The sequence below is a fragment of the Dermacentor andersoni genome, chromosome 1, assembly GCF_023375885.2.
Source record: "Dermacentor andersoni chromosome 1, qqDerAnde1_hic_scaffold, whole genome shotgun sequence".
Taxonomy (NCBI): domain Eukaryota; kingdom Metazoa; phylum Arthropoda; class Arachnida; order Ixodida; family Ixodidae; genus Dermacentor; species Dermacentor andersoni.
In genome coordinates, this window is record NC_092814.1 from 115,514,389 (window position 1) to 115,537,287 (window position 22,899).

Here is a 22,899-nt window from a genome sequence, read left to right on the forward strand (position 1 = left end):
GGCCAAAGAATATTTTGCTGAAAATGTATTGTACATTCGCGAAGCGTTTAAAGCGCTCAGCGAACCACCTGAGTGGTTAACAGCATTTGAACAGCTTACAAACATTCAGCCTTTTTAAACCAAAATTAAACGACAAGGTACACCCGCACATTGAACTGTCTTTTTTGTTTTGTAATCGCAGCGGAGAATAGCTGTGAATCGTGTATTTGTTATAAAACAGGCAATAAAGAAAAAAAAAAAGTGGTAGCGTGGCCGAGCAGTCTAGCACTTGTTTAAGGCACCAGTCTCTTCGGAGGCGTGGGTTCGAATCCCACCGCTGCCAGTTCGTTTTGCTTCTTGACGTACGCGTGTCGGCGAAAGGCGCACGCAATCGTCATACTACAGCATAACCGTGGAAGACGGCGTTCCGAACGGTCGCTTTTTTCATGTTCTCCGCTCCAAAGGTTTTATCGGCCCCTGGCCGAGGTACTGCTCAGGCTTCAGCCAGCAGCAATGACTACCGTGTTGTGTTACCCCGTCTTCCTACCGGTAAGCTGGTTGCGGACTCCGTTTTCCTGCATGCTGACTTAAGTGGTCGACCGTACAGAGCCCAAGACTTCAGAGACGCCCTTCGGAACGTTATTGACCTGAAGGAAATAAGTTCCATCGGACAATTTCAGATGTCGCACGTGTGGATGGTGACGTGCAAATCATCAATTACAAAATCAAAGCTAGTCACGTGCGGAGAATTATCCGTAAAAGGTAGACGCTGCCTCGTTATTGACCCCGAGCCCACGGAAGTAAAAAGGAAGCTTTTATGGCTTCCTGAGCGTTTGGAAGACGATTACATTCGAGATGCGCTCCAGGCTTACGGGAAAGTGAAGTCCATATCGGTAGAAAGCTATAGAGTATCGGAAATGGAGCAAATGCGTACCCTCAATCGTGACGTGGTGTTGACTCTTGCCGATGGAGTCGGCGTGGGCGACGTTCCACATCTGCTACACGTTTGTGGAGTGCAGAGCCTTGTATTGATCCCAGGCCGGCCCCCGCTTTGTCTCCGCTGTAACAAGGTTGGACACATTCGTCGAAACTGCAGAACCCCACGTTGTGAAGCCTGCCGACGCTTTGGTCACACAGATGAAGAATGTGTTGTGACATACGCCGACAAGTTACGGCACAGGACAAGGCCTCCAGAAGAAAGCTTGCAGGAACACATAATGGATGTTACTGAGGTTCTCGATGCAACGGGAGACGTTCCCTCTTGCGCGGATACCAGCTGTGCCAGTAAGACCCCTCTACATGTTAAAGAGAATGACATCGCAGAACTGCCCGTGGAAAAGGAAAGTACCAAAGAGAAAGAAGCGCCCGCTACCACGCAGCCAGTTGCCGCCCAGCCAGCGAATGAGACAGCCGCTGATGACTCATCTGCTGCACCGAAGCACCTCAACACGTGCGCTGTGCTGGCAGAGGACAACCGAAGTAGCGCGGATACGTCAATTCCGAAGCGCCGTGCGACTAACAGATCAGAGTCAAGCACGGACAGCGAGACGGCCAGTACCACAAGAAAAGCACGTCGGCGCAAAACATCGACACATTCAGGAAAGTGCCGGCGATCACGGTCCAGGAGGCCTGGTGAGAGTTCGGAGGGAGCCTCGCCGTTACCCTCTAGGACCGACCGCATAGAGAATCAAGTCTAAATAGTGGGTAGTCACCATGGCCCTGTCCCAGCAACTTCTCTTCGCAACTTTGAACGTGCGAGGCCTTAGGTCTTTGCAGAAACAGGCGCAGCTTCGCCGGCTTTTGTCTAGGAAGCGCCTCGACTTCGTCGCCGTGCAGGAGACGAAGATTGAGAGTGATGACGAGACAGAAAGGGCTTTGCGACCTTTTCTGTCTGAATATAACGTCTGCGTTTCACACGCTCTTGGTTTATCCGCGGGCTGTTTCCTGTTTCTGAAAAAGAGCCTATTTTGTTCAGCACTTAGTTACCATGTAGACACTGAAGGTCGATATATATGTTGTGATTTTGTGTTGCAGGGTGTGCCATGGCGATTAGTCAACGTCTATGCATTTAATGACGCTGCAAAACGAATTGTCTTCTTTGATACTGTGCGTAGTCTAATGGACTGTGATCGTTGCATTGTGTTAATGGGAGATTTCAATTGTGTATGTGATCCGTGCGATCGAAGCGGCATTAACACTCAGCGGGACAGGAGTGGTGAAGTTTTATCTAACCTATTAGAAAGTGCAGGGCTCATTGATATAGGAGTGTCGGGACAGGGAGCTCGCTCTTATACACGAATTCAAGGTCGCTCTTATGCCCGCCTTGATCGGATTTATGTTTCTTCATCCCTCCTCTCCCGGGAACTGTCCTGCACTACTATCCCAGTTTCGTTCTCTGATCATTGCATGGTTATCGCAAAAATTGGTGAGAAATCTGTAACTAATTTCCGACCACAGTGGGCACTCTGGAAGCTTAACTCTGAGCTCCTAAATGATCAGGAATTTATTAATCGCGTGCGCATGACCCTAAAAAATTCTTTTTCTACTGACTTGCCGTTATTTGCAGCTTGGGAACTCTTTAAACAAGAGGTTCGTACAGTGGCTATAGAAATTGGATCGCTGAAAGCATTCCATAGAAAGAATGAAGAAACAATACTTCTTAAAAGCCTACACAACCTTTATCAGATGGAATGCGAAATGCCAGGCACTTACATTGTTGACATAGAAAATCGTAAATGTGAGTTGCAAAAGTATGACGCACTGCGTTACAGAGGTGCGCGAATTCGATCTCGAAACATGCGTGCTCTGCAATCTGAGCAACCAACACGTCAAGCTTTACTTGACGAGCGACGTCACGCTGTTTCCAAAGTAATTCCGGAAATATACTCCGAAGGTAGTCTTCTAACAAATACTAATGACATAATTTCTCAGTTCGAAACTTTCTACACTATGTTGTTTAGTGCCCCTCCGGATGATCACGATGCAAAAGTTTTAGAGAGTTTTGTATCTCTTGTAAAACCATTACAGGATGATGAATGTGCAGTTATGAGTGGTAGCCTTACGATCCAAGAAATTGAACTAGCTATTGATCAGCTGCCTATGTCGAAAACACCCGGCCCTGATGGACTTTCCTGTGAATTTTACAAAACTTTCAAACCAATTATCAGCCCCATATTATTGGACATTTTTATTACAAGTTTAGAGGTAGACGCCCTTCCGCAATCTTTTTGCAAAACCCACACAGTTTTAATTCCAAAAAGTGCAGATAAGGAGAAACTGCGTTCTGTTGAAAGCTACCGACCAATCACACTGTCAAACGTGGATTATAAAATTTTTGCAAAAGTTTTATCGAATAGATTGCAATTTGCGATGTCAATTCTCATTGGTTCCCATCAGACGTGTGGAATTAGGGGCCGATCCATTCAAACCAACATACATATCGCCCGTACACTCCTTCAATACTGTTACGGTTCCACTGAGCAGCTTGCAATGCTCCAGGTAGACCTTGCTAAAGCTTTTGATCGTGTCAGTCACTCCTATTTATTTACTCTTCTGGAGCATGCCAATGTTGGCTCCGTTGTGCTTAAAGGCGTTAAGCTTTGTTATACGTGTTGTACTACTCGTTTAGTTATTAATGGCCAACTCTCTAAACCCGTTTCCATTTGCTCTTCGGTAAAACAAGGATGCCCTATGTCCCCATTACTATTCGCCCTTTATCTGGAACCGCTATGCTTAAGTGTTATTCAGTCGAGTTACATCCATGGCTTCAATATACTGGGTCATGAAGTAAAAGTCTTAGCTTATGCAGATGATTTAGCGTTCTTCTGCACGGATAAGTCGAGTGTTGAAAAGGTAGTATCAACAATAGAGGAATTTGGCAGCGTATCAGGAGCACGAATGAACTCCGCAAAAAGCTTAGGCTTATGGTTTGGCTCATGGTGCTATACACCAGAACAGTTTGCAGGCGTTAATTGGACCGGTGTCCCGCCAAAGTATCTCGGCGTGCCGCTAGACGCATATAAATTAAGCGCACACTATTGGAAAGAACAAGTTTCGGCCCTGCAAAGTTACGCCCAGACATTCGTTCCACACCGACTTTCTATTTTTGGGAAAGCCGAGGCCTGCAATAAGTTCTTGGCAACAAAAATTTACTATGTATTGCAAGTTATACATTGTGCCAGGCTCTACATCCAACGCTTTCACCGAATCTTTGCAACCTTCGTATGGTCTTCAACTTTTGAGCCCATGAGGCGAGACAATATTTTCAGGCCCGTTAGTGAAGGTGGGCTGGGTTTAGTGCATCTTTATGTGCGGCAAATAGTGTCTCGTTTCTTCTTTTTTCGCGATACATCGCATCCTATACTTCGGTCATTCATGCAAGTCACACTTGTTAATGCGTTACCCGACTTAATTGTTTCTTCGAATTTTTCTTCGCGTTTATGCTTGTGGGGATTCATGCAAGAAGTTTACTTGGCGATTCGTTTCCTGACAGTTCGGTTTTCCACTGAATACTTGTACTCTGCGTCGCGTAAAACGTTATACAAAGATCTATTGTGCATGCTTTTTCCGCCTCCATTTTACCGATCACTATACATTCAATGGCCAGGTCACGATGTTCTAAAGCGAGTTCGTAAAATGTATGTATCCCCTTGCTGCAAAACGTTCTTTTATAAACTTCATAGTGAAACCATACCGGTTAAAACATGGCTACAGAAAAAGGGTATCTTTGTCTCTTCTGTTAACTGTCGCCTTTGTGACGTGCCAGAGACGATTGAACATTGTTTTATTAGCTGCACTGACGCCATACTATTTTGGGATGTCCTCCAACGGACTTTACAAAAAGACTTTGACATCAACGCTCATACTGTGCGATACCTGCTGCCGACCGCTGATAATAGTGCCCCTTTTGATATGTTTTTTCTCATCGGAATGCACAGTTTGTGGAAAACGCGAATGATGGACAGAAACGCCGAAACGGTTGTACCTACAAGGGTGAATTTCATCCAAATGACCCTACACCTAAAGCAGGTTTATGATGAACTTGATACCCAGCCGGACTGGTACCCCATTTTGGTGAGGTGCCTATCCTTACCACCCTTCTAAAGTGGAACCACATTTCTACCCACAGTATGCACGATGCCTTTTCTCTGAGTGACTGTCAGTGTGCTCTCCATTCTCTGACTATGCACAACTGGTGAATATCGGGTTCTTGCTACTGTAATAAATACCATGAAAGAAAGAAAAAAAAAAAAGTGGTAGCGTGGCCGAGCGGTCTAAGGCGCTGGTTTAAGGCACCAGTCTCTTCGGAGGCGTGGGTTCGAATCCCACCGCTGCCAGTTCGTTTTGCTTCATTACGTACGCGCGTCGGCGAAAGGCGCACGCAATCGTCATACTGCAGCACAACCGTGGTAGCGGGGCCGAGCGGTCTAAGGCGCTGGTTTAAGGCACCAGTCTCTTCGGAGGCGTGGGTTCGAATCCCACCGCTGCTGGTTCGTTTTGCTTCATTACGTACGCGCGTCGGCGAAAGGCGCACGCAATCGTCATACTACAGCATAACCGTGGTAGCGTGGCCGAGCGGTCTAAGGCGCTGGTTTAAGGCACCAGTCTCTTCGGAGGCGTGGGTTCGAATCCCACCGCTGCCAGTTCGTTTTGCTTCTTTACGTACGCGCGTCGGCGAAAGGCGCACGCAATCGTCATACTACAGCATAACCGTGGTAGCGTGGCCGAGCGGTCTAAGGCGCTGGTTTAAGGCACCAGTCTCTTCGGAGGCGTGGGTTCGAATCCCACCGCTGCCAGTTCGTTTTGCTTCTTTACGTACGCGCGTCGGCGAAAGGCGCACGCAATCGTCATACTACAGCATAACCGTGGTAGCGTGGCCGAGCGGTGATTTCGGCTTTCTGCCGCGCTAGCGAGCGGACGTGCCGATCATGAGCTCCGTAGGAGCGGCTTCAGCGGCCCAGCAGGGCCGCGGTACCAGGAGTTTTGCCTCAGAAGACCCGGAATACCAAGTTTTGCTGCCTCAATTGCCGACAGGTCGGATAGTTTTAAATACAGTTTTTCTGCATGCGGATGTGCGTGCCAGGCCGTATCGTGTGGAACATTTCCGAGATGCGTTGGCTAGCTTAGGCCTACTTGCTGATGTCATCGCCCTAGGGGCGTATCAGATGAGCCACGTTTGGGCGGTTACTTTCAAGAGTGACGAAGGCGTGAAAAAGCTTTCAAGCGCCAAGAACCTCAAGGTAAATGAACATCGGTGCATTGTCGTTGATCCTGCCAATCAGGCCGTGCGGCTGAAGCTGCATTGGATGCTCCATAACGTGTCGGACGAGGATATACGAACAGCCCTGTTACCGTTCGGAAAGGTCACGGACGTTTTCCATGAAAAGTGGCGTGTTCAAGGAGTTCAAGACAAAGCATCGTCGACACGGGCGGTGTCCCTGGTACTGAAGACGGGTATGACCGTAGAAGATCTGCCCCATCAACTTCGTGTAGCTGGTGAGCAGACCCTAGTTGTGGTACCGGGCAGAGCACCCCTTTGCCTGAAGTGCCGAAACACCGGACATGTCCGACGTGACTGCCGCGTCCCGAGATGTGCAGTATGCCGTCGCTACGGCCACCAGGATACGGAATGTGTTAAGACTTACGCATCCGTCGCAGGACCTGCGCTTCGAGAGGACGTGGCTGACCTGTTAATGGACGAGGCTGACGTTGATGAGGCTTCCCGCGTGCTAGTACCACCGGCGGACAGAGTTGCAACACCTTCTGGGCCGGTTGCTAAATCCACGAAGGTGGAAAATGTGCTGCCTACGGGCCCGAAAGATGCAGTGCAAAGGGCATGCGACGAAGGAGCCAAAGAAGAATCGGCCGTAAAATCCGCCACTGCCGAGGAGGCCGCCACGGAGCACGGACCGGCAACTCCCTTGATGGACGTCGAAGAATCGAGTGCAAGCAATGCGGCTATGAAAAGAGCGAGGGACTCGACCGGAAACCTGGACGGCAACCTGGACGGCAACCTTGACAACGGGGCCAAAGACGAGCCGCCGCCAAAAGCGCAGGCGGGTCGTCGTGTGCCCGTGCGCCTGAAGCCAAACATCCCGCCGGACAGACGGCCGGCGGCAAAACCGCCTAAGTAGGACCCGGCGCCTACTGGGGCGCCCGGACTAACGTCGTGAAGAGATGGCGTCCTTTTTGGAATCGGGCTTCGCGTACCCTTTAAAGGTACGCGTGTGGATCGAGTGGTTTTCAGTGCAGAAGTTATGCATGCAAATTTGGCTACAGTGTGTCCGGATCGCGTGTTCTTCAGCGGCACCGTGCGATCGGCTTGCTTTTGCAGATAAATGGCGGTGAAACTAGAGAGAGCACTGAGAGTTGCCACGTTAAATGTTCGTGGCCTTGGAGCGCGAAGGAGGCAATATCAACTTAGCCGCTTGTGTATGGAGAAGGAACTCGATGTAGTTGCCTTACAAGAAACTAAGGTCGAAACCCAAGAGCAGACCGATCGCATGGTGACGCCTTTCACGGCGCATTACAATGTGTGCGTGTGCCATGCGAATGGCACATCAGGCGGATGTGCGTTGTTAATACGGAAGAGTGCTGGTATTATTGAAGAAAGTGTAACTGTTTCTGAAACTGGCCGCTTGCTTATTGTAGATTTTTCCTTTTCTCACGATTTGTGGCGGTTCATATGCGTTTATGCGCCAAACAATGTGAATGATCGATTTTTGTTTTTTGAATGTATCGAGCAGTATCTAAGATGTGATCGCTTCGTCATATTTCTTGGTGATTTTAACTGTGTGTGTTCTCCGGAAGACCGACTAAAAAGGGAAAGGGTTCGCGATAAAAGTGCTCTCCTTTTGAGCAGACTAATTGAAGACCACAACTTAGAAGATGTTGGCCTAACCCTCACTGATGGTATGATTCCGCAGTACACGCACATTCAGCGAAATAGCCGAGCAAGGCTGGACAGAGTGTATGTTTCTGACGACTTGATCACCCTTTGTAATAGTTATAACGTCGCACCGCAATCGTTCACGGACCATAGCTTGGTAAGCTTCTCGATTGGGGAAAAATTTAAAAGAACACGATTCAACTGAAACATGTGGAAATTCAACGAAAAGCTGCTTGATGATGAACCATTTGTGCGCAGAGTTAAGGAAAAGATAACAGAGTTGATGACAAATGAGGATGAATATTTTACTGCCACATGGGAGGAATTTAAGATTCAAGTTAAGTTCATTGCAATAGAAAGAGGAAGCAGCCTTCAGCACGATAAAGTACAGAAACAAAGAGAGCTGCAAAGACAGCTAGAATATCTGTCAAGCGCACAAAATGCGGGTCACGATCTATTAGCTGAAAACGTAAAGAAAGTAAGACGCGAGCTTGAAGTTATCGACGCCGAGCGATACAAAGCAGCAGTTATACGCGCTAGAAGTGAACGCCTATGGATGGGTGAGATACCAAACAAACGGGCAATGAGCGATGAAAAGCGTCACGCGTCAAGAAATGAGATCCAACAGATACGTTTTCAAAACGAGGTGACGTCAGACGCTTCGTCGATTGAGAAAGCTTTTGTGGAGCACTATCGCGAATTGTTCGGCAATGTGACGCGTTCTGGACTGGTCTTCGAGAGTGAATTCATGAGCGAGATGCCAAGGTTGGATGACGACGTTAGAGAAAGTCTTGAGAGACCAATAGCTGTGTCCGAGATCGAAAGGGCGATAGAAGAACTGCCATCAGGCAAATCGCCAGGGCCGGACGGCCTAGGCGCCGCTTTTTACAAGGCATTCAGTCAGGAGTTTGCGTGTATATTGCACCGACTACTCTCAGAGGCGTATGAAATTAAAAAAGTACCACCCTCATTCCGGACTTCACACATAGTATTAATTCCGAAAACCGATGACCGGGAAAAACTCCTTTCAGTAGGTTCATACAGACCGATAAGTCTGACCAACACAGATTACAAAATATTTATGAAAGTACTGGCTCGACGATTTCAAAGCGTGATTCAGCAGCTTGTAGGGCCACACCAGACGTGTGGCATTAAAGGCCGCACCATTTTTACGAACACCCACATTGCAAGGAATGTGCTCGAATGTTGTGATGGCATTGGGGGTCGGGTGGCCATGTTGCAGCTAGACCTTGCGAAGGCGTTCGACCGGGTGTCACATGAGGTGCTTTTCGCTATACTGCAGTACTGTAATGCTGGGAGTGTCATTGTACATGGCGTTAAAATGGCTTATGAAGACTGTTACACGCAGCTTATAGTTAATAAGTGTCTTAGTTCGCGGGTGCCACTCCGCTCGTCTGTACGGCAAGGCTGTCCCTTGTCTCCTTTGCTTTTTGCCCTGTACCTCGAACCCTTTTGTATGGCAGTCATACGGGATGAAAACATTCGTGGTTTTAGGCTGCACGCCGCAGAAGTTAAAATGCTAGCTTATGCAGATGACGTCGCCGTCTTTTGTGAAGACAGGGAAAGCGTGGTCGAGGCTGTCCGCCTTGCAAGATCCTTTTGTAGGTACACTGGTGCCCAGATAAACTTCGAAAAAAGTGTTGGGATATGGCATGGAAGCTGGGACGCGACACCCACGAAATTCGCCGGTATGCAGTGGACTACAGTGCCTTCACTGTATCTAGGAGTGCCCCTTGAGCACTATCGGGACTCGACACAGTTGTGGACCGGACAAATAGAATCAATGAAAGAAAAGATAAAAGGATGGCAGGGCCGGGGATTGTCAGTGTTTGCACGTGCTTCAGCTTGCAATATATTTTTAATTGCCAAAGTTTGGTACATACTGCAAGTAATGTTCATGTCCCGTGTAAACGTTCAAAAAATGCATCGAGTGTTTGCTATCTTCATCTGGAACTCCACTTGGGAGCGATCCAGTCGAACAAATCTTTTTCGCACAGTTCGAAATGGGGGCCTTGGGCTCTCACACTTGTTCATTAGACAGATCGTATCGCGGTTTATCTTCCTGCGAGATGAAAGAAATGTTTTTCTACGTACAGTCATTCAGGCGAAAATGGCAACAGAACTGCCTGAATTTGTTGTGTCCACATCTAGTGCTATCACTAGAGCGACTGGTTACTATCGTGAAGTCGTTGCAGCTTTTAGAATACTCTGCGCACGTTTTTCGCTGGAGTATTTGTGCTCAGTGAGAAGAAAGAAACTGTACGCAGATTTAGTTGACAGCATGTTACCTATCCCACTGTATAGGAGTGTTCACTGTGGATGCCCAGGAAAAGATGTGCTGAAACGAGTCAAAAGGATGCCTGTAAGACCTGCTGCGAAAACTTTCTTTTTCCACCTACACACGAACACCCTCCCCGTTAAAGTATGGCTAGAACAGAAAGGAATATTCGTACCCTGGACTACCGATTGCCTGCTGTGTAAAAAGCCTGAAACAATTGAACACGCCTTCATTGAGTGTTGGGACGCTGTCTTTCACTGGGACATCTTGCAGCGCACTCTTAAAAAAGAACTCCCCATAAACCCCTATGGAATTCGGTTCCTTCCAGTTGAAAGCGATGACGGGCCACCGTTCGACATGTTCATGTTGCTGGGCCTCCACAGTTTGTGGAAAACAAGAATGGCTATACGTCATGCTGATGTGAATGTGTGCTCTGCGCGAGAGAACTTCATTGAAAGTATGTCACTATTACGAGAAGTGTATCGTGCACAAGGCGAAACCCCAGACTGGGTTAGCATCCTTGATGAGCTGGTGTGCCTCAAGAAATTTTAGCGACCATCCCACCTGATGTGATGTGGGTGCACTGTGTATATGAATTTGTTTTTTTTGTGTGTTAATGTCTAAGCAGGCAATAAAGAAAAAAAAAAAAAAGCGTGGCCGAGCGGTCTAAGGCGCTGGTTTAAGGCACCAGTCTCTTCGGAGGCGTGGGTTCGAATCCCACCGCTGCCAGTTCGTTTTGCTTCTTTACGTACGCGCGTCGGCGAAAGGCGCACGCAATCGTCATACTACAGCATAACCGTGGTAGCGTGGCCGAGCGGTCTAAGGCGCTGGTTTAAGGCACCAGTCTCTTCGGAGGCGTGGGTTCGAATCCCACCGCTGCCAGATCGTTTTGCTTCTTTACGTACGCGCGTCGGCGAAAGGCGCACGCAATCGTCATACTGCAGCACAACCGTGGTAGCGTGGCCGAGCGGTCTAAGGCGCTGGTTTAAGGCACCAGTCTCTTCGGAGGCGTGTGTTCGAATCCCACCGCTGCCAGTTCGTTTTGCTTCTTTACGTACGCGCGTCGGCGAAAGGCGCACGCAATCGTCATACTACAGCATAACCCTGGTAGCGTGGCCGAGCGGTTTAAGGCGCTGGTTTAAGGCACCAGTCTTTTCGGAGGCGTGGGTTCGAATCCCACCGCTGCCAGATCGTTTTGCTTCTTTACGTACGCGCGTCGGCGTAAGGCGCACGCAATCGTCATACTGCAGCACAACCGTGGTAGCGTGGCCGAGCGGTCTAAGGCGCTGGTTTAAGGCACCAGTCTCTTCGGAGGCGTGGGTTCGAATCCCACTGCTGCCAGTTCGTTTTGCTTCATTACGTACGCGCGTCGGCGAAAGGCGCACGCAATCGTCATACTGCAGCACAACCGTGGTAGCGTGGCCGAGCGGTCTAAGGCGCTGGTTTAAGGCACCAGTCTCTTCGGAGGCGTGGGTTCGAATCCCACCGCTGCCAGTTCGTTTTGCTTCTTTAGGTACGCGCGTCGGCGAAAGGCGCACGCAATCGTCATACTGCAGCACAACCGTGGTAGCGTGGCCGAGCGGTCTAAGGCGCTGGTTTAAGGCACCAGTCTCTTCGGAGGCGTGGGTTCGAATCCCACTGCTGCCAGTTCGTTTTGCTTCATTACGTACGCGCGTCGGCGAAAGGCGCACGCAATCGTCATACTGCAGCACGACCGTGGTAGCGTGGCCGAGCGGTCTATGGCGCTGGTTTAAGGCACCAGTATCTTCGGAGGCGTGGGTTCGAATCCCACTGCTGCCAGTTCGTTTTGCTTCATTAAGTACGCGCGTCGGCGAAAGGCGCACGCAATCGTCATACTGCAGCACAACCGTGGTAGCGTGGCCGAGTGGATAATGACTTACATATAGTAGGAATCCAAGAAACGAAAATTGAGAGCCAAGAGCTAACCGACAGAATGGTGTCCAATTTTAGAGCGCACTTTGATGTGTGCGTTTGTCATGCGGTTGGTGGATCAGGCGGCTGCGCTATATTCCTAAGAAATAATTTTGGCATTTGTATGCAGTCAGTGTTTTCGTGTGAAACTGGGCGCCTCTTAGTGGCTGATTTCTGTTTTGAGGATGTGGATTACCGTGCTATTTGTATCTATGCGCCGAATATTGAAACGGACCGTCGATCTTTCTTTGAGCGTCTTGAAGCGTACGTAAACTGTTCCAAGGTCGTAATACTGCTGGGTGATTTTAACTGTGTTTGCTATGCTGAAGACCGAGCAAAATGTTCACGCGTTCGTGATAAGAGTGCCGAATTTCTTAACGCAGTGGTGCATGATTATGACCTGGAAGATGTGGGTAGTGTTTTTGCCAGCGGTACTCGCCCGCGTTTTACCCACTTCCAACGTGACAGCCACGCTCGATTAGATAGATTATACGTGTCAGCCGAACTAGTGCCCTTATGTTGCGAATATGATGTGCAAGCTGTAGCATACAGTGATCACTGCTTGGTAACTGCCACGTTCGGGAAAGGACAGAGCAAACGGCCCTTTAACTGGGATCTCTGGAAAATGAATGCGCAGTTGTTGAATAACGATCCTTTTGTCGATGCTGTAGCGAAGGAACTAGAAAACCTGACTTCAGCCAAGCCATTAAGCTTTGCCATTCAATGGGAAGAATTTAAACAGAAAGTAAAAACAATGGCCATTGAAAGAAGCAGTGTCATTCGACACAATCTGAAACAAGCAGAAACAAAGCTTCGCCAGCAACTGCAATTTTTTATTAGCATGGAAAGTGTCGAGCCTGGTGTGTATGTTAACGAATTAAAGGAAGTGAGAACTGAACTAGAAAAGATAGATACAGAAAAATACAGAGCAGCACTTGTGAGATCAAGGTCTGAGAAGTTGTGGGCGGGAGAAACTCCAACGATACGAGCTTTATCAGACGAGAAAAAGTACGCTTGTCGGAATGAAATCCGCCAGCTAGCTAAAGGCAATCACATTACATCCGACAAAAATAACATCAAGCAAGGGATCGCCGATCACTTTAAAGCAATTTTAGCTCATCCGCGGAATCCTAAATGTAACTACCAGAATGAATTTCTCTCGCTGATGCCAAAGCTCGATGAAGAAGTCAGGACACGGCTGGAACTGCCAATTAGCCTGAGTGAGATAGAGTGCGCAATAGACGAGTTAACCATCGGTAAAGCACCTGGGCCAGATGGCTTGGGGGCCACTTTCTATAAAACCTTCAAGTCTGCATTGGCCCCTGTTCTTCACGAAGTTATCAGCGAAGCGTATGAGCGAAAAAGATTGCCCTTGTCATTCACAACCTCGCATATCGTGCTAATTCCGAAGAGTGATGACGAGGAAAAACTTTCGTTGCCAGGGTCATATCGTCCGATAACTCTAGCCAATGTCGACTATAAAATATTCACGAAAGCTTTGGCCAAACGACTGCAAAGTGTAATTAAGACATTGGTAGGGCCGCACCAGACTTGTGGCATTAAAGGCCGCAGCATTGCAACGAATGTACACACGGCTCGAAGTGTGCTTGAGTGCTGCGATGTGATTGGCGATCACGTCGCGATGATGCAGATCGATTTGGCAAAGGCTTTCGACCTCGTCTCGCACAAGGCTTTGTTCTCCATGCTGGAACATGCGAACGTTGGCAAAGTCATAACGGAAGGCGTCATGATGGCGTACAGAGAATGCTTAACGCGCATCATTGTTAATGGGGAGCTCACCGATAGCTTTCCCGTGCTCTCGTCGGTGCGGCAAGGATGCCCGCTGTCGCCCCTTCTATTTGCTGCTTATCTCGAACCACTCTGTTTGGCGATCAGAAATAACGAGCGCATAGCAGGCTATCGGCTGCAGGCAGCACACGTTAACATTTTGGCATATGCCGACGATATCGCGATTTTCTGCACAACCAAAGCGAGCATTAAGGAGGCAACGACTGTGGTTGAAAACTTTTGTGATTCAACTGCAGCCCAGATAAACTGGGATAAGAGTTACGGCTTCTGGCATGGTAGTTGGGAAGACACGCCGGAGACCTTTTATCGACTGAAGTGGTCGACGTTACCAACCCAATACTTGGGTGTGCCTCTCGGAAATTACCGTGAACCTGAATCGTACTGGCTAGATCAAGTGTCGAAAGCAAAGGAAAAGGCTGACGGGTGGAGAGGAAAAGAATTGTCAATGTTTTCTAGAGCCACTGTTTGCAACCTTTTTTTAGTTTCTAAGATATGGTACGTTATGAATGTGTTGTGTGCTGCGAGGGTAAGCGTACAAAAAGTTCACCGTGTCTTCGCCATATTCATTTGGGCCTCCACCTGGGAGAGGATGAGTCGAATGAACTTGTTCCTCCCGGTCAAGAAAGGTGGGCTTGGTTTAGCTCATTTGTTTCTGCGACAAGTTGTCTCACGCTTTGTGTTTTTACGGGATCAAAACGATCCTTTTCTCCGGACAGTGATACAGGTACGGCTGTGTAGACAACTTCCAGGATTCATTGTTTCGACTGTTCACGATATGCCAGGAGCAGTGACTGGTTACCTACGTGAAGTGGTATGTTCATATAAGATGTTGAACGTACGTTTTTCACAGCAATACCTGTCTACCGTTACCAAGAAAAAACTATACAGAGATCTCGTGGACACGATGTTCCCTCCACCTTTGTACCGTTCTCCGCAACGTGGAGGCCCAGGACAAGACGTTTTAAAGAGGGTGAAAAAAATGCCAATACGGCCGTCAGCTAAATCTTTTTTCTTCAAATTGCACACAAACACACTTTCCGTTAAGACCTGGCTTCATGAGAAGGGTATTTTCATCCCCTGGAGCACCGACTGCTTATTATGTAAAAAACCGGAAACAATAGAACATGCATTCTTAGACTGCTGGGACGCCATCTTTCACTGGGATGTTCTGCAGAGAACATTGAAAAAACAGTTACCCCTGGACCCATATGGAATACGCTTCTTACCGTTTGATAACGCCGAGGATGTCCCGTATGACCTTATTATGATCCTGAGCCTCCACGCTATGTGGAAAACTAGATTGCAATTTCAAAACGGAGACATTGTTGTTCGATCGGCTCGGGAAAACTTCATTGAGAGTGTTGTGTGTGTAAGAGATGCGTTCAAAGCGCTGCCTGATCCACCACAATGGATCTCCTTATTTGGTGAATTAGCGTTGTTAAAAAGATTTTAATACCGTGTTGGCCAAAGTGTGGTCCACACGTTTTATCTTTGTAAACCTTGATTGAGTACGTCGAAGTCGGCAATAAAGAAAAAAAAAGTGGTAGCGTGGCCGAGCGGTCTAAGGCGCTGGTTTAAGGCACCAGTCTCTTCGGAGGCGTGGGTTCGAATCCCACTGCTGCCAGTTCGTTTTGCTTCTTTACGTACGCGCGTCGGCGAAAGGCGCACGCAATCGTCATACTGCACACAACCGTGGTAGCGTGGCCGAACCATGGCGTACCGGAGTTGCTATACGAGACTTATAATTAATCAAAGGCTGGGGGCCCCCATTAACGTGAAGCGCTCCGTTCGCCAGGGTTGTCCACTCAGCCCACTCCTGTTTTGTGTTTACATAGAAACGCTATGTCAGGCCATCATTGAAAATGAATACATTAAGGGATTTTGCCTCCAAGCAGCAGAGGTGAAGTTATTGGCATATGCTGACGATGTGGCCGTATGTTGTAAAGATACGCAAAGTGTATTGAACGCTGTGAGTATCGTCAGACTGTTTGGTAATGCCACTAATAGCTTCGTGAACTGGCAGAAATGTTTGGGGTTTTGGCACGGGGGATGGGCGTCCACCCCAGACCACTTTTCGAACGTCACCTGGGTCACGACGCCAGTTAAGTACCTTGGCGCACCCCTTGATGCCTACAAGGACAGTAGCGAGTACTGGAAGGAGCGGACAAAAGAAATAAAAGAAAAAGCCGACCGATGGAACGCCGGTCACCTGTCAATGTTCGCGAAAGCAACAGCGTGCAACATGTTTCTCGTAACAAAGATCTGGTACGTAATGCAGGTCCTACAGTGCTCTCGGATTAATGTGCAGAAACTGCACCGCGTGTTCGCTGTTTTCGTGTGGGCATCGAGCTGGGAGCGATGTAGCCGAGATAATCTCTTTCGGCGCGTGAAGGATGGTGGTCTGGGGTTGGCGCACCTCTTCTTGCGTCAACTAGTAAACAGGTTCTTCTTTTTTCGAGACACAAATGACCCATTTCTACGCACCGCTATCCAAATGAGGTTGTCAAGATCACTTCCCGAATTCGTTGTAGGCACCGAAATAATGCCAGGACCAGTTCGTGGTTTCTTTAGGGAAATAATTCAGAGTGTTTCCTTTTTGCGTGTTCGTTTTTCTAGTGCATATTTGTGGAGTGTAAAACGGAAAACGTTATATCGTGATTTATGTGACAGTGTATTGCTGGTACCCATGTACAGAGCCCTGTACAGTGGAGGCCCAGGCCTAGATGTATTGAAAAGGGTGAAGAAGATGCCAGTTCAACCAGCCACTAAATCGTTCTTCTTTAAATTACACACCGGTACTCTACCTGTTAAAATCTTTCTTGAACAACGTGGGTTCTACATGCCATGGGGAACCCACTGCCTTATATGTAAAAAAGCAGAAAGCATAGATCATGTCTTCATCCACTGTTGGGAAGGGGTCTTTTTCTGGGACGTGTTACAAAGGACTCTAAAAAAAGAGCTACCTATAGATCCCCACGGAATCAGGTTTCTGCCAGTATATGACGACGAAGGTTTCCCGTACGACGTCATCATGCTTACGGGCCTCCACTGTTTATGGCGCGCAAGAATGGCGGGCTACCATTGTGACCCGGATGCCCGACCAGCGCGTGTATACTTCCGGGAATGCATGCAACGGTATGTGGAAGTGCAGAAGTTGCAACAGCCTGTTCCTGAGTGGCTGTCGAGGGTTGAACCCCTTACAGCACTAAAGGAATTTTAATCCGACAACGTCGTGCCACAGTAGCGGACGGCAACGAATGTAAATATTACTGTTCTTTGTTCCGTTTGTGTATTCATTCGTTTTTGCTTCTTTGGTCTTTGTTTATATCATTTAAGGAATGTGTGTTGTGGTGACATGTCGAGGATTGGCAATAAAGAAAAAAAAAAAAAAAAAAAAAAGGTAGCGTGGCCGAGCGGTCTAAGGCGCTGGTTTAAGGCACCAGTCTCTTCGGAGGCGTGGGTTCGAATCCCACTGCTGCCAGTTCGTTTTGCTTCATTACGTACGCGCGTCGGCGAAAGGCGCACGCAATCGTCATACTGCAGCACGACCGTGGTAGCGTGGCCGAGCATTCTGCTTCCGGCAGCCGAGCTGAGCGGTCAGCAGAGTCATGGGCTCCAGTGGAGCGGCGACAGCGTCCACTTTTGGCCGCGGAAACAGGCAAAGTGACGATAAGGAGTATGCATTTATCTTGCCCCAACTGCCTAAAGGACAAGTGGTGATTAACACCGTCTTTTTGCACGGTGATATTCGCGCCAGACCTTACAAGGTCGAAGATTTCAGAGACGCCCTACTGCCGACGGGACTATTGCCTGACGTGGTATGCATAGGGGCGTACCAGATCAACCACGTCTGGGCAGTGACCCTCAGCGATGCGACTGCCACAAGAAGGATGCTGGACCTCAAGGAACTACAAGTTAAGGGACGACGGTGCGTCATCGTTGACCCGCAGGACCAGCAGGTTAAGATTAGGCTTCACTGGTTGCTGTACGGCGTTGCCGACGAGGACGTCCGGACGGCGTTCGCGGCTTTCGGCAAGGTGGAGGAGGTGAGCCGTGAGCGGTGGCGCGTGGAAGGCATGGGCACCAAGACCTCAACGACCAGAACCGTCCTCCTCAAACTGAAGGGCAGCGTGAAGGTGGAGGACCTTCCTCATCAGATCCGCGTCGGCGGTGAGCTGGCCTTGGTCGTCGTTCCTGGTCGACCGATGCAGTGCCTACGCTGTCACGGCACGGGACACGTCCGCCGAGAGTGCAGAGTCCCTCGCTGTTCCCGGTGCAGACGTTTCGGCCACGTCGACGCTGATTGCGTCAAGTCTTACGCCGCTGTGACAGGCCCACCAGCTATTGACGTGGCGGCAGAGCACGTGATGGACGTGGCCGAGGCGGAGGACGCGGCTAAAGGAACCGGTGACATGGGGTCGACAGCGACAACTACAGGGACGACGACTTTGGAGGTAGACGTAAAGGCGGCTGAGGCTACCCAGAAACAGAGTAGGGCGGAACAGGTCGCTACGACTGAGGTGCAGGCGACGGGAAGCGTCAGTGAAGACGCACCTGACGACGCGACCGCAATGCAGCAGGACGAGGGCGTCACCGACGACGACCGTACTGGGGCTCTTGCGGCTTCCGTCAAGCGCTCCCACGACCAGACGAAGGACCGCGAGGATCGGGCAACCAGCACCAGCGACGGACCGCCGACGAAGACGCCTCATGGGAGGCGGATGGGATTCAAGCCAAAGCCCAACGTACCGCCTGAAAAGAAGCCTGTCGACAAAGCGCCCACGCCTAAGGATACCAACAAGCCGGGAGGTCCCGGAGGCGGCTAGCCGATGGCTAGTCGTGAGCGGTAAGCACCATGCTCCGGGCCTACTTTTCTTTTAGATCAAGATGGCTCAAATACCGTCCCTTAGGATTGCCACATTAAACGTGAGAGGGCTGGCGGCTAGTCGTAGGCAAAGTCAGGTCCTACGGTTGGTCACTGACCACGACATAGACGTACTAGCCGTCCAGGAAACTAAGGTTGAAGGAGAGGAGGGGACCGGGAGCATGGTGCGACGTTTCACGACTAGGTTTTTTGTGGTAGTTAGCCATGCGTTAGGCACGGCTGGAGGGTGCGTTCTTCTTGTGAAAAAGCTGCCTGGACTGCAGATTCAAAATATTTTTTCGTGTCAGTCAGGAAGGATTGTTCTCTGTGATATTGTTATGTGTGATGCTGAGTTCCGCGTTATATGCGTATATGCGCCGAATTCAGTAGATGAGCGCGTCCGTTTTTTTTCGAACCTTTCACAATATGTATGTTGTAATATGCGCGTGATGCTGTTAGGTGACTTTAATTGTGTGTTAGGTGCTGGAGACAGAGTCAATAATACAGGTGTGCGTGACCGAAGCAGTGAAGTGTTATCAAATTTAGTTAATGAAAATGAACTCGATGATGTTTTTGAATGTCTGGAAGGGGGGCGTCAAGTGACTTTCACCCGTTTCCAGGGCAGCAGCCACGCGCGTTTGGACCGAATTTACATTTCATTGGATACAATTCCAAGATGCCACAGTTATTGTGTAGTACCAGTGTCGTTTTCAGATCACTGCCTGGTGAAATGTAACGTAGGTATAATGAAAAGGAGACATGTATTTAACTGGGATATGTGGAAAATGAATGCCTTGTTACTAAATGACCAGCCCTTTTTACAGGTAGTACGGGATGCGGTTAATGAAGTTCAATGTGATGCTGCGGGAACAATCGTCGACAAGTGGGAAAGTTTTAAACAAAAGATTAAAATGAAAGCTATAGAAAGATCCAGTTGTAAAAAATTCGAGAAGGAAATGAAAGAAAAGGGTTTAAGAACACTGCTTGGGCAGCTGCTAACGCTTGAGTGCAAAGAGCCTGGTGCGTACAAAGACGATGTGCGAAACGTCAAAGAAAAACTTGAACTGTTTGACAAGGAACGCTATCAAGGTGCCATCGTGCGAGCACGAGCAGATGCACTAGCGGCAGGGGAGACGCCCACGAAAAGGGCGCTCGGTTTAGAGAAGGCGTATGGACGAAGAAACCATGTCGACCAGATTTTAGTGAATGGGAATGTCGTTGACGACAGTAATAGCATTCGTCAAGCCTTCTTTGAGCACTACCAGTCGCTTTTTGCATTTCAGGAAGCGAATGTTGACGGTTTTAAAGCAGGTTTTCTGCATCGCATGCCACGTTTGAGTGATGATGTTAAAAAGCGATTAGAAGAAAAAATAATGGAGAGGGAGGTCGAAAAGGCAATCGACGATTTGAACATGGGTAAATCACCGGGACCTGATGGACTCAGCGCAGGTCTATATAAAGCGTTTAAAAGAGAGCTGGCGCCTTTGCTAGCACACGTATTTAATGATGCATACGAGAAGAAATCGTTACCACCTTCCTTCGGAAAAACGCACACCATTCTAATACCGAAGAGCGATCAAATAGACAAACTCAGATTCGTGTCATCCTACAGACCGATTTCACTAACAAACGTCGATTATAAAATATTTATGAAGGTTTTAGCTAGCAGGCTTCAAGGCGTCATCAGGGAAATAGTCGCAGACCATCAAACTTGTGGCATCAAAGGGCGATCTATTTTTTCAAACATCCATAAGATGCGATGTGTGCTCGAGTGCTGTGACGTCACCGGTGGCGGTGTTGCAGTTCTTCAGCTCGACCTAGAGAAAGCGTTCGATTGTGTTGCTCACGTTATTTTGTTTGCCATCTTAGATCATGTTAATGTCGGTTCCATCATCACTGAGGGCGTGGCCTTGGCGTACCAGAATTGCACAACAAGATTAATTGTTAATAAGTCTCTGGGGGCCCCCATTAACGTCATGCGTTCAGTGCGCCAAGGCTGCCCCCTCAGCCCGCTGTTATTTGCTATCTACGTAGAAGCAATGTGTGTAGCAATTAATGAAAATGACGAAATGCGGGGTTTCAGATTGGCAGCGACAGAAGTGAAGTTGCTTGCATATGCAGATGACATTGCAGTGTGTTGCACTGACCAACCGAGCGTAACGGAAACAATATCTGTAGTTAAGCATTTCTGTGCCGTAACGGGTAGCAGAGTGAACTGGGGCAAATCGCTAGGGCTGTGGCACGGGGACTGGTTTTCTGCACCCGACTGTTTCGCGAACGTGAACTGGGTGAGAACTCCGACAAGGTATCTGGGTGTTCCCCTAGACAGGTACAATAGCAGCGACGAATACTGGAGGAACCAAACCAAAGAACTGAAAGAAAAAGTAGATAAATGGAAAGGTTATAACCTGTCTATTTTTGCAAGAGCGACAGTTTGCAACGCGTTTTTTATTACTAAGTTATATTACGTCCTGCAAACACTGTATTGTTCTAGAGTAAATGTGCAAAGGCTGCACAGAGTGTTTGCGGTTTTCATCTGGGGATCAACATGGGAACGGTGCAGCCGAACAAATTTGTTCAGAAGAGTGAAGGATGGGGGTGTGGGGCTGGCGCATCTTTTTGTTCGTCAAGTTGTAAACCGATTTTTGTTTTTTCGCGATGTGCGCGACCCTTTTCTGCGCACCGTATGTCAGCTAAGGTTGAGTAACGCTTTGCCGGCACATGTTGTTAGCACGGCAAGCATGACGGGAACGCTGCGTGGTTATTTCAAGGAAGTGGTCGACAGTGTACACTTCCTTTCTGTTCGTTTTACAAATGATTATCTTTGTGAAGTGAAAAGGAAAATATTGTATAGAGATGTATGCGACATAGTGTTCCCAGTGCCCTTATACAGATCCATATACAGTGGAGGGCCAGGACAGGACGTACTTAAACGAGTAAAACATATGCAGGTGCCACCAGGGGTAAAGACCTTCTTCTTTAAGCTACACACCGGAACGCTCTCCGTGAAGACGTTTCTGGAGGAAAGGGGTTGTCTCGTACCTTGGGGGTCGCACTGCTTGATATGCAAGAAGCCCGAAAATATAGATCACGTTTTCCTACATTGCTGGGCGGCAGTTTTCTTCTGGGACGTCTTAAAGCGAACCCTGAAGAAAGAGCTACCGGTGGACCCCCAAGGTATCAGGTATCTGGCCATTAACGATGACGACGGGGTTCCCTATGACTTTGTTATGTTGAATGCTCTACACTATATATGGCGGGCCCGTATGGCAGGGTACCATTGCGATCCTGACGCTAGGCCAGCTCGTGCTTATTTCAAAGAATGTATCTCGCGATTTATTGAAATTCAGAAACTAGAGGAATGTGTACCGGATTGGCTGTTAAGGCTAGAACCCCTGACAGCCATGAAGGAATTTTAGTTTGACAACGCCAGTCCAATATGGACAGACGGCTCAATTGTGCGGTTCCTATCCTTAGGCACCTTCCGTTGGTGTTTCTTTTTTTGTGTGTTTCTTCCAATGGTTGGAATTTGTGATAAGTGTGTGATAACTGTATCGTCTGAGTAATGTCGAAGACCGGCAATAAATAAAAAAAAAAAAAAAAAAAAAAGTGGTAGCGTGGCCGAGCGGTCTAAGGCGCTGGTTTAAGGCACCAGTCTCTTCGGAGGCGTGGGTTCGAATCCCACCGCTGCCAGTTCGTTTTGCTTCTTTAGGTACGTGCGTCGGCGAAAGGCGCACGCAATCGTCATACTACAGCATAACTGTGGTAGCGTGGCCGAGCGGTCTAAGGCGCTGGTTTAAGGCACCAGTCTCTTCGGAGGCGTGGGTTCAAATCCCACCGCTGCCAGATCGTTTTGCTTCTTTACGTACGCGCGTCGGCGAAAGGCGCACGCAATCGTCATACTACAGCACAACCGTGGTAGCGTGGCCGAGCCATTCCACTTCCGGCCACAACAGTGAACGGTCCTGCAAGCATGTGCTCCCTCGGAGCGGTTACAGCGGCCAATGGCCGCGGAACTAGGTGTTCTGACAAGCAGGCTGAAGATTACCAGGTTCTTTTACCGCATCTGCCCACAGGTGTTTCCGTTTTGAATACGGTTTTTTTGCATGGTTGCCTTAAGGAAAGGCC

The 22,899-nt window shown here is 48.7% G+C and overlaps 2 protein-coding genes and 15 non-coding genes across 17 annotated transcripts; all 17 read left to right on the top strand.

Moving 5' to 3' along the window:
* Window positions 1-425: 425 nt before the first annotated feature.
* LOC126543319 (uncharacterized) lies at window positions 426-1,676 on the top strand. The gene has a single exon (XM_050190444.2). It carries the CDS (start codon window positions 426-428, stop codon window positions 1,674-1,676), a length of 1,251 nt encoding a protein of 416 aa, XP_050046401.2.
* A 3,557-nt stretch (window positions 1,677-5,233) lies between these two features.
* Window positions 5,234-5,315, top strand: TRNAL-AAG (transfer RNA leucine (anticodon AAG)). Its single transcript has one exon. It is a non-coding gene; the product is annotated as a tRNA-Leu (tRNA).
* Window positions 5,316-5,386: 71 nt separating this feature from the next.
* On the top strand, window positions 5,387-5,468 carry TRNAL-AAG (transfer RNA leucine (anticodon AAG)). The gene has a single exon. It is a non-coding gene; the product is annotated as a tRNA-Leu (tRNA).
* Window positions 5,469-5,539: 71 nt separating this feature from the next.
* TRNAL-AAG (transfer RNA leucine (anticodon AAG)) lies at window positions 5,540-5,621 on the top strand. Its single transcript has one exon. It is a non-coding gene; the product is annotated as a tRNA-Leu (tRNA).
* A 71-nt stretch (window positions 5,622-5,692) lies between these two features.
* Window positions 5,693-5,774, top strand: TRNAL-AAG (transfer RNA leucine (anticodon AAG)). The gene has a single exon. It is a non-coding gene; the product is annotated as a tRNA-Leu (tRNA).
* A 101-nt stretch (window positions 5,775-5,875) lies between these two features.
* Window positions 5,876-7,172, top strand: LOC126543320 (uncharacterized). The gene has a single exon (XM_050190445.2). It carries the CDS (start codon window positions 5,907-5,909, stop codon window positions 7,110-7,112), a length of 1,206 nt encoding a protein of 401 aa, XP_050046402.1. The 5' UTR covers window positions 5,876-5,906; the 3' UTR covers window positions 7,113-7,172.
* A 3,794-nt stretch (window positions 7,173-10,966) lies between these two features.
* Window positions 10,967-11,048, top strand: TRNAL-AAG (transfer RNA leucine (anticodon AAG)). The gene has a single exon. It is a non-coding gene; the product is annotated as a tRNA-Leu (tRNA).
* A 71-nt stretch (window positions 11,049-11,119) lies between these two features.
* On the top strand, window positions 11,120-11,201 carry TRNAL-AAG (transfer RNA leucine (anticodon AAG)). The gene has a single exon. It is a non-coding gene; the product is annotated as a tRNA-Leu (tRNA).
* Window positions 11,202-11,272: 71 nt separating this feature from the next.
* On the top strand, window positions 11,273-11,354 carry TRNAL-AAG (transfer RNA leucine (anticodon AAG)). Its single transcript has one exon. It is a non-coding gene; the product is annotated as a tRNA-Leu (tRNA).
* A 71-nt stretch (window positions 11,355-11,425) lies between these two features.
* TRNAL-AAG (transfer RNA leucine (anticodon AAG)) lies at window positions 11,426-11,507 on the top strand. The gene has a single exon. It is a non-coding gene; the product is annotated as a tRNA-Leu (tRNA).
* A 71-nt stretch (window positions 11,508-11,578) lies between these two features.
* Window positions 11,579-11,660, top strand: TRNAL-AAG (transfer RNA leucine (anticodon AAG)). Its single transcript has one exon. It is a non-coding gene; the product is annotated as a tRNA-Leu (tRNA).
* A 71-nt stretch (window positions 11,661-11,731) lies between these two features.
* TRNAL-AAG (transfer RNA leucine (anticodon AAG)) lies at window positions 11,732-11,813 on the top strand. Its single transcript has one exon. It is a non-coding gene; the product is annotated as a tRNA-Leu (tRNA).
* Window positions 11,814-11,884: 71 nt separating this feature from the next.
* On the top strand, window positions 11,885-11,966 carry TRNAL-AAG (transfer RNA leucine (anticodon AAG)). Its single transcript has one exon. It is a non-coding gene; the product is annotated as a tRNA-Leu (tRNA).
* A 3,483-nt stretch (window positions 11,967-15,449) lies between these two features.
* TRNAL-AAG (transfer RNA leucine (anticodon AAG)) lies at window positions 15,450-15,531 on the top strand. Its single transcript has one exon. It is a non-coding gene; the product is annotated as a tRNA-Leu (tRNA).
* A 1,775-nt stretch (window positions 15,532-17,306) lies between these two features.
* Window positions 17,307-17,388, top strand: TRNAL-AAG (transfer RNA leucine (anticodon AAG)). The gene has a single exon. It is a non-coding gene; the product is annotated as a tRNA-Leu (tRNA).
* Window positions 17,389-22,382: 4,994 nt separating this feature from the next.
* TRNAL-AAG (transfer RNA leucine (anticodon AAG)) lies at window positions 22,383-22,464 on the top strand. Its single transcript has one exon. It is a non-coding gene; the product is annotated as a tRNA-Leu (tRNA).
* Window positions 22,465-22,535: 71 nt separating this feature from the next.
* TRNAL-AAG (transfer RNA leucine (anticodon AAG)) lies at window positions 22,536-22,617 on the top strand. Its single transcript has one exon. It is a non-coding gene; the product is annotated as a tRNA-Leu (tRNA).
* The last annotated feature ends 282 nt before the right edge of the window (window positions 22,618-22,899 follow it).

Coding starts and splice junctions, on each gene's coding strand:
- LOC126543319 (XM_050190444.2), top strand. CDS start 426: ATGTTCTCCGCTCCAAAGGTTTTATCGGCCCCTGGCCGAGGTACTGCT.
- LOC126543320 (XM_050190445.2), top strand. CDS start 5,907: ATGAGCTCCGTAGGAGCGGCTTCAGCGGCCCAGCAGGGCCGCGGTACC.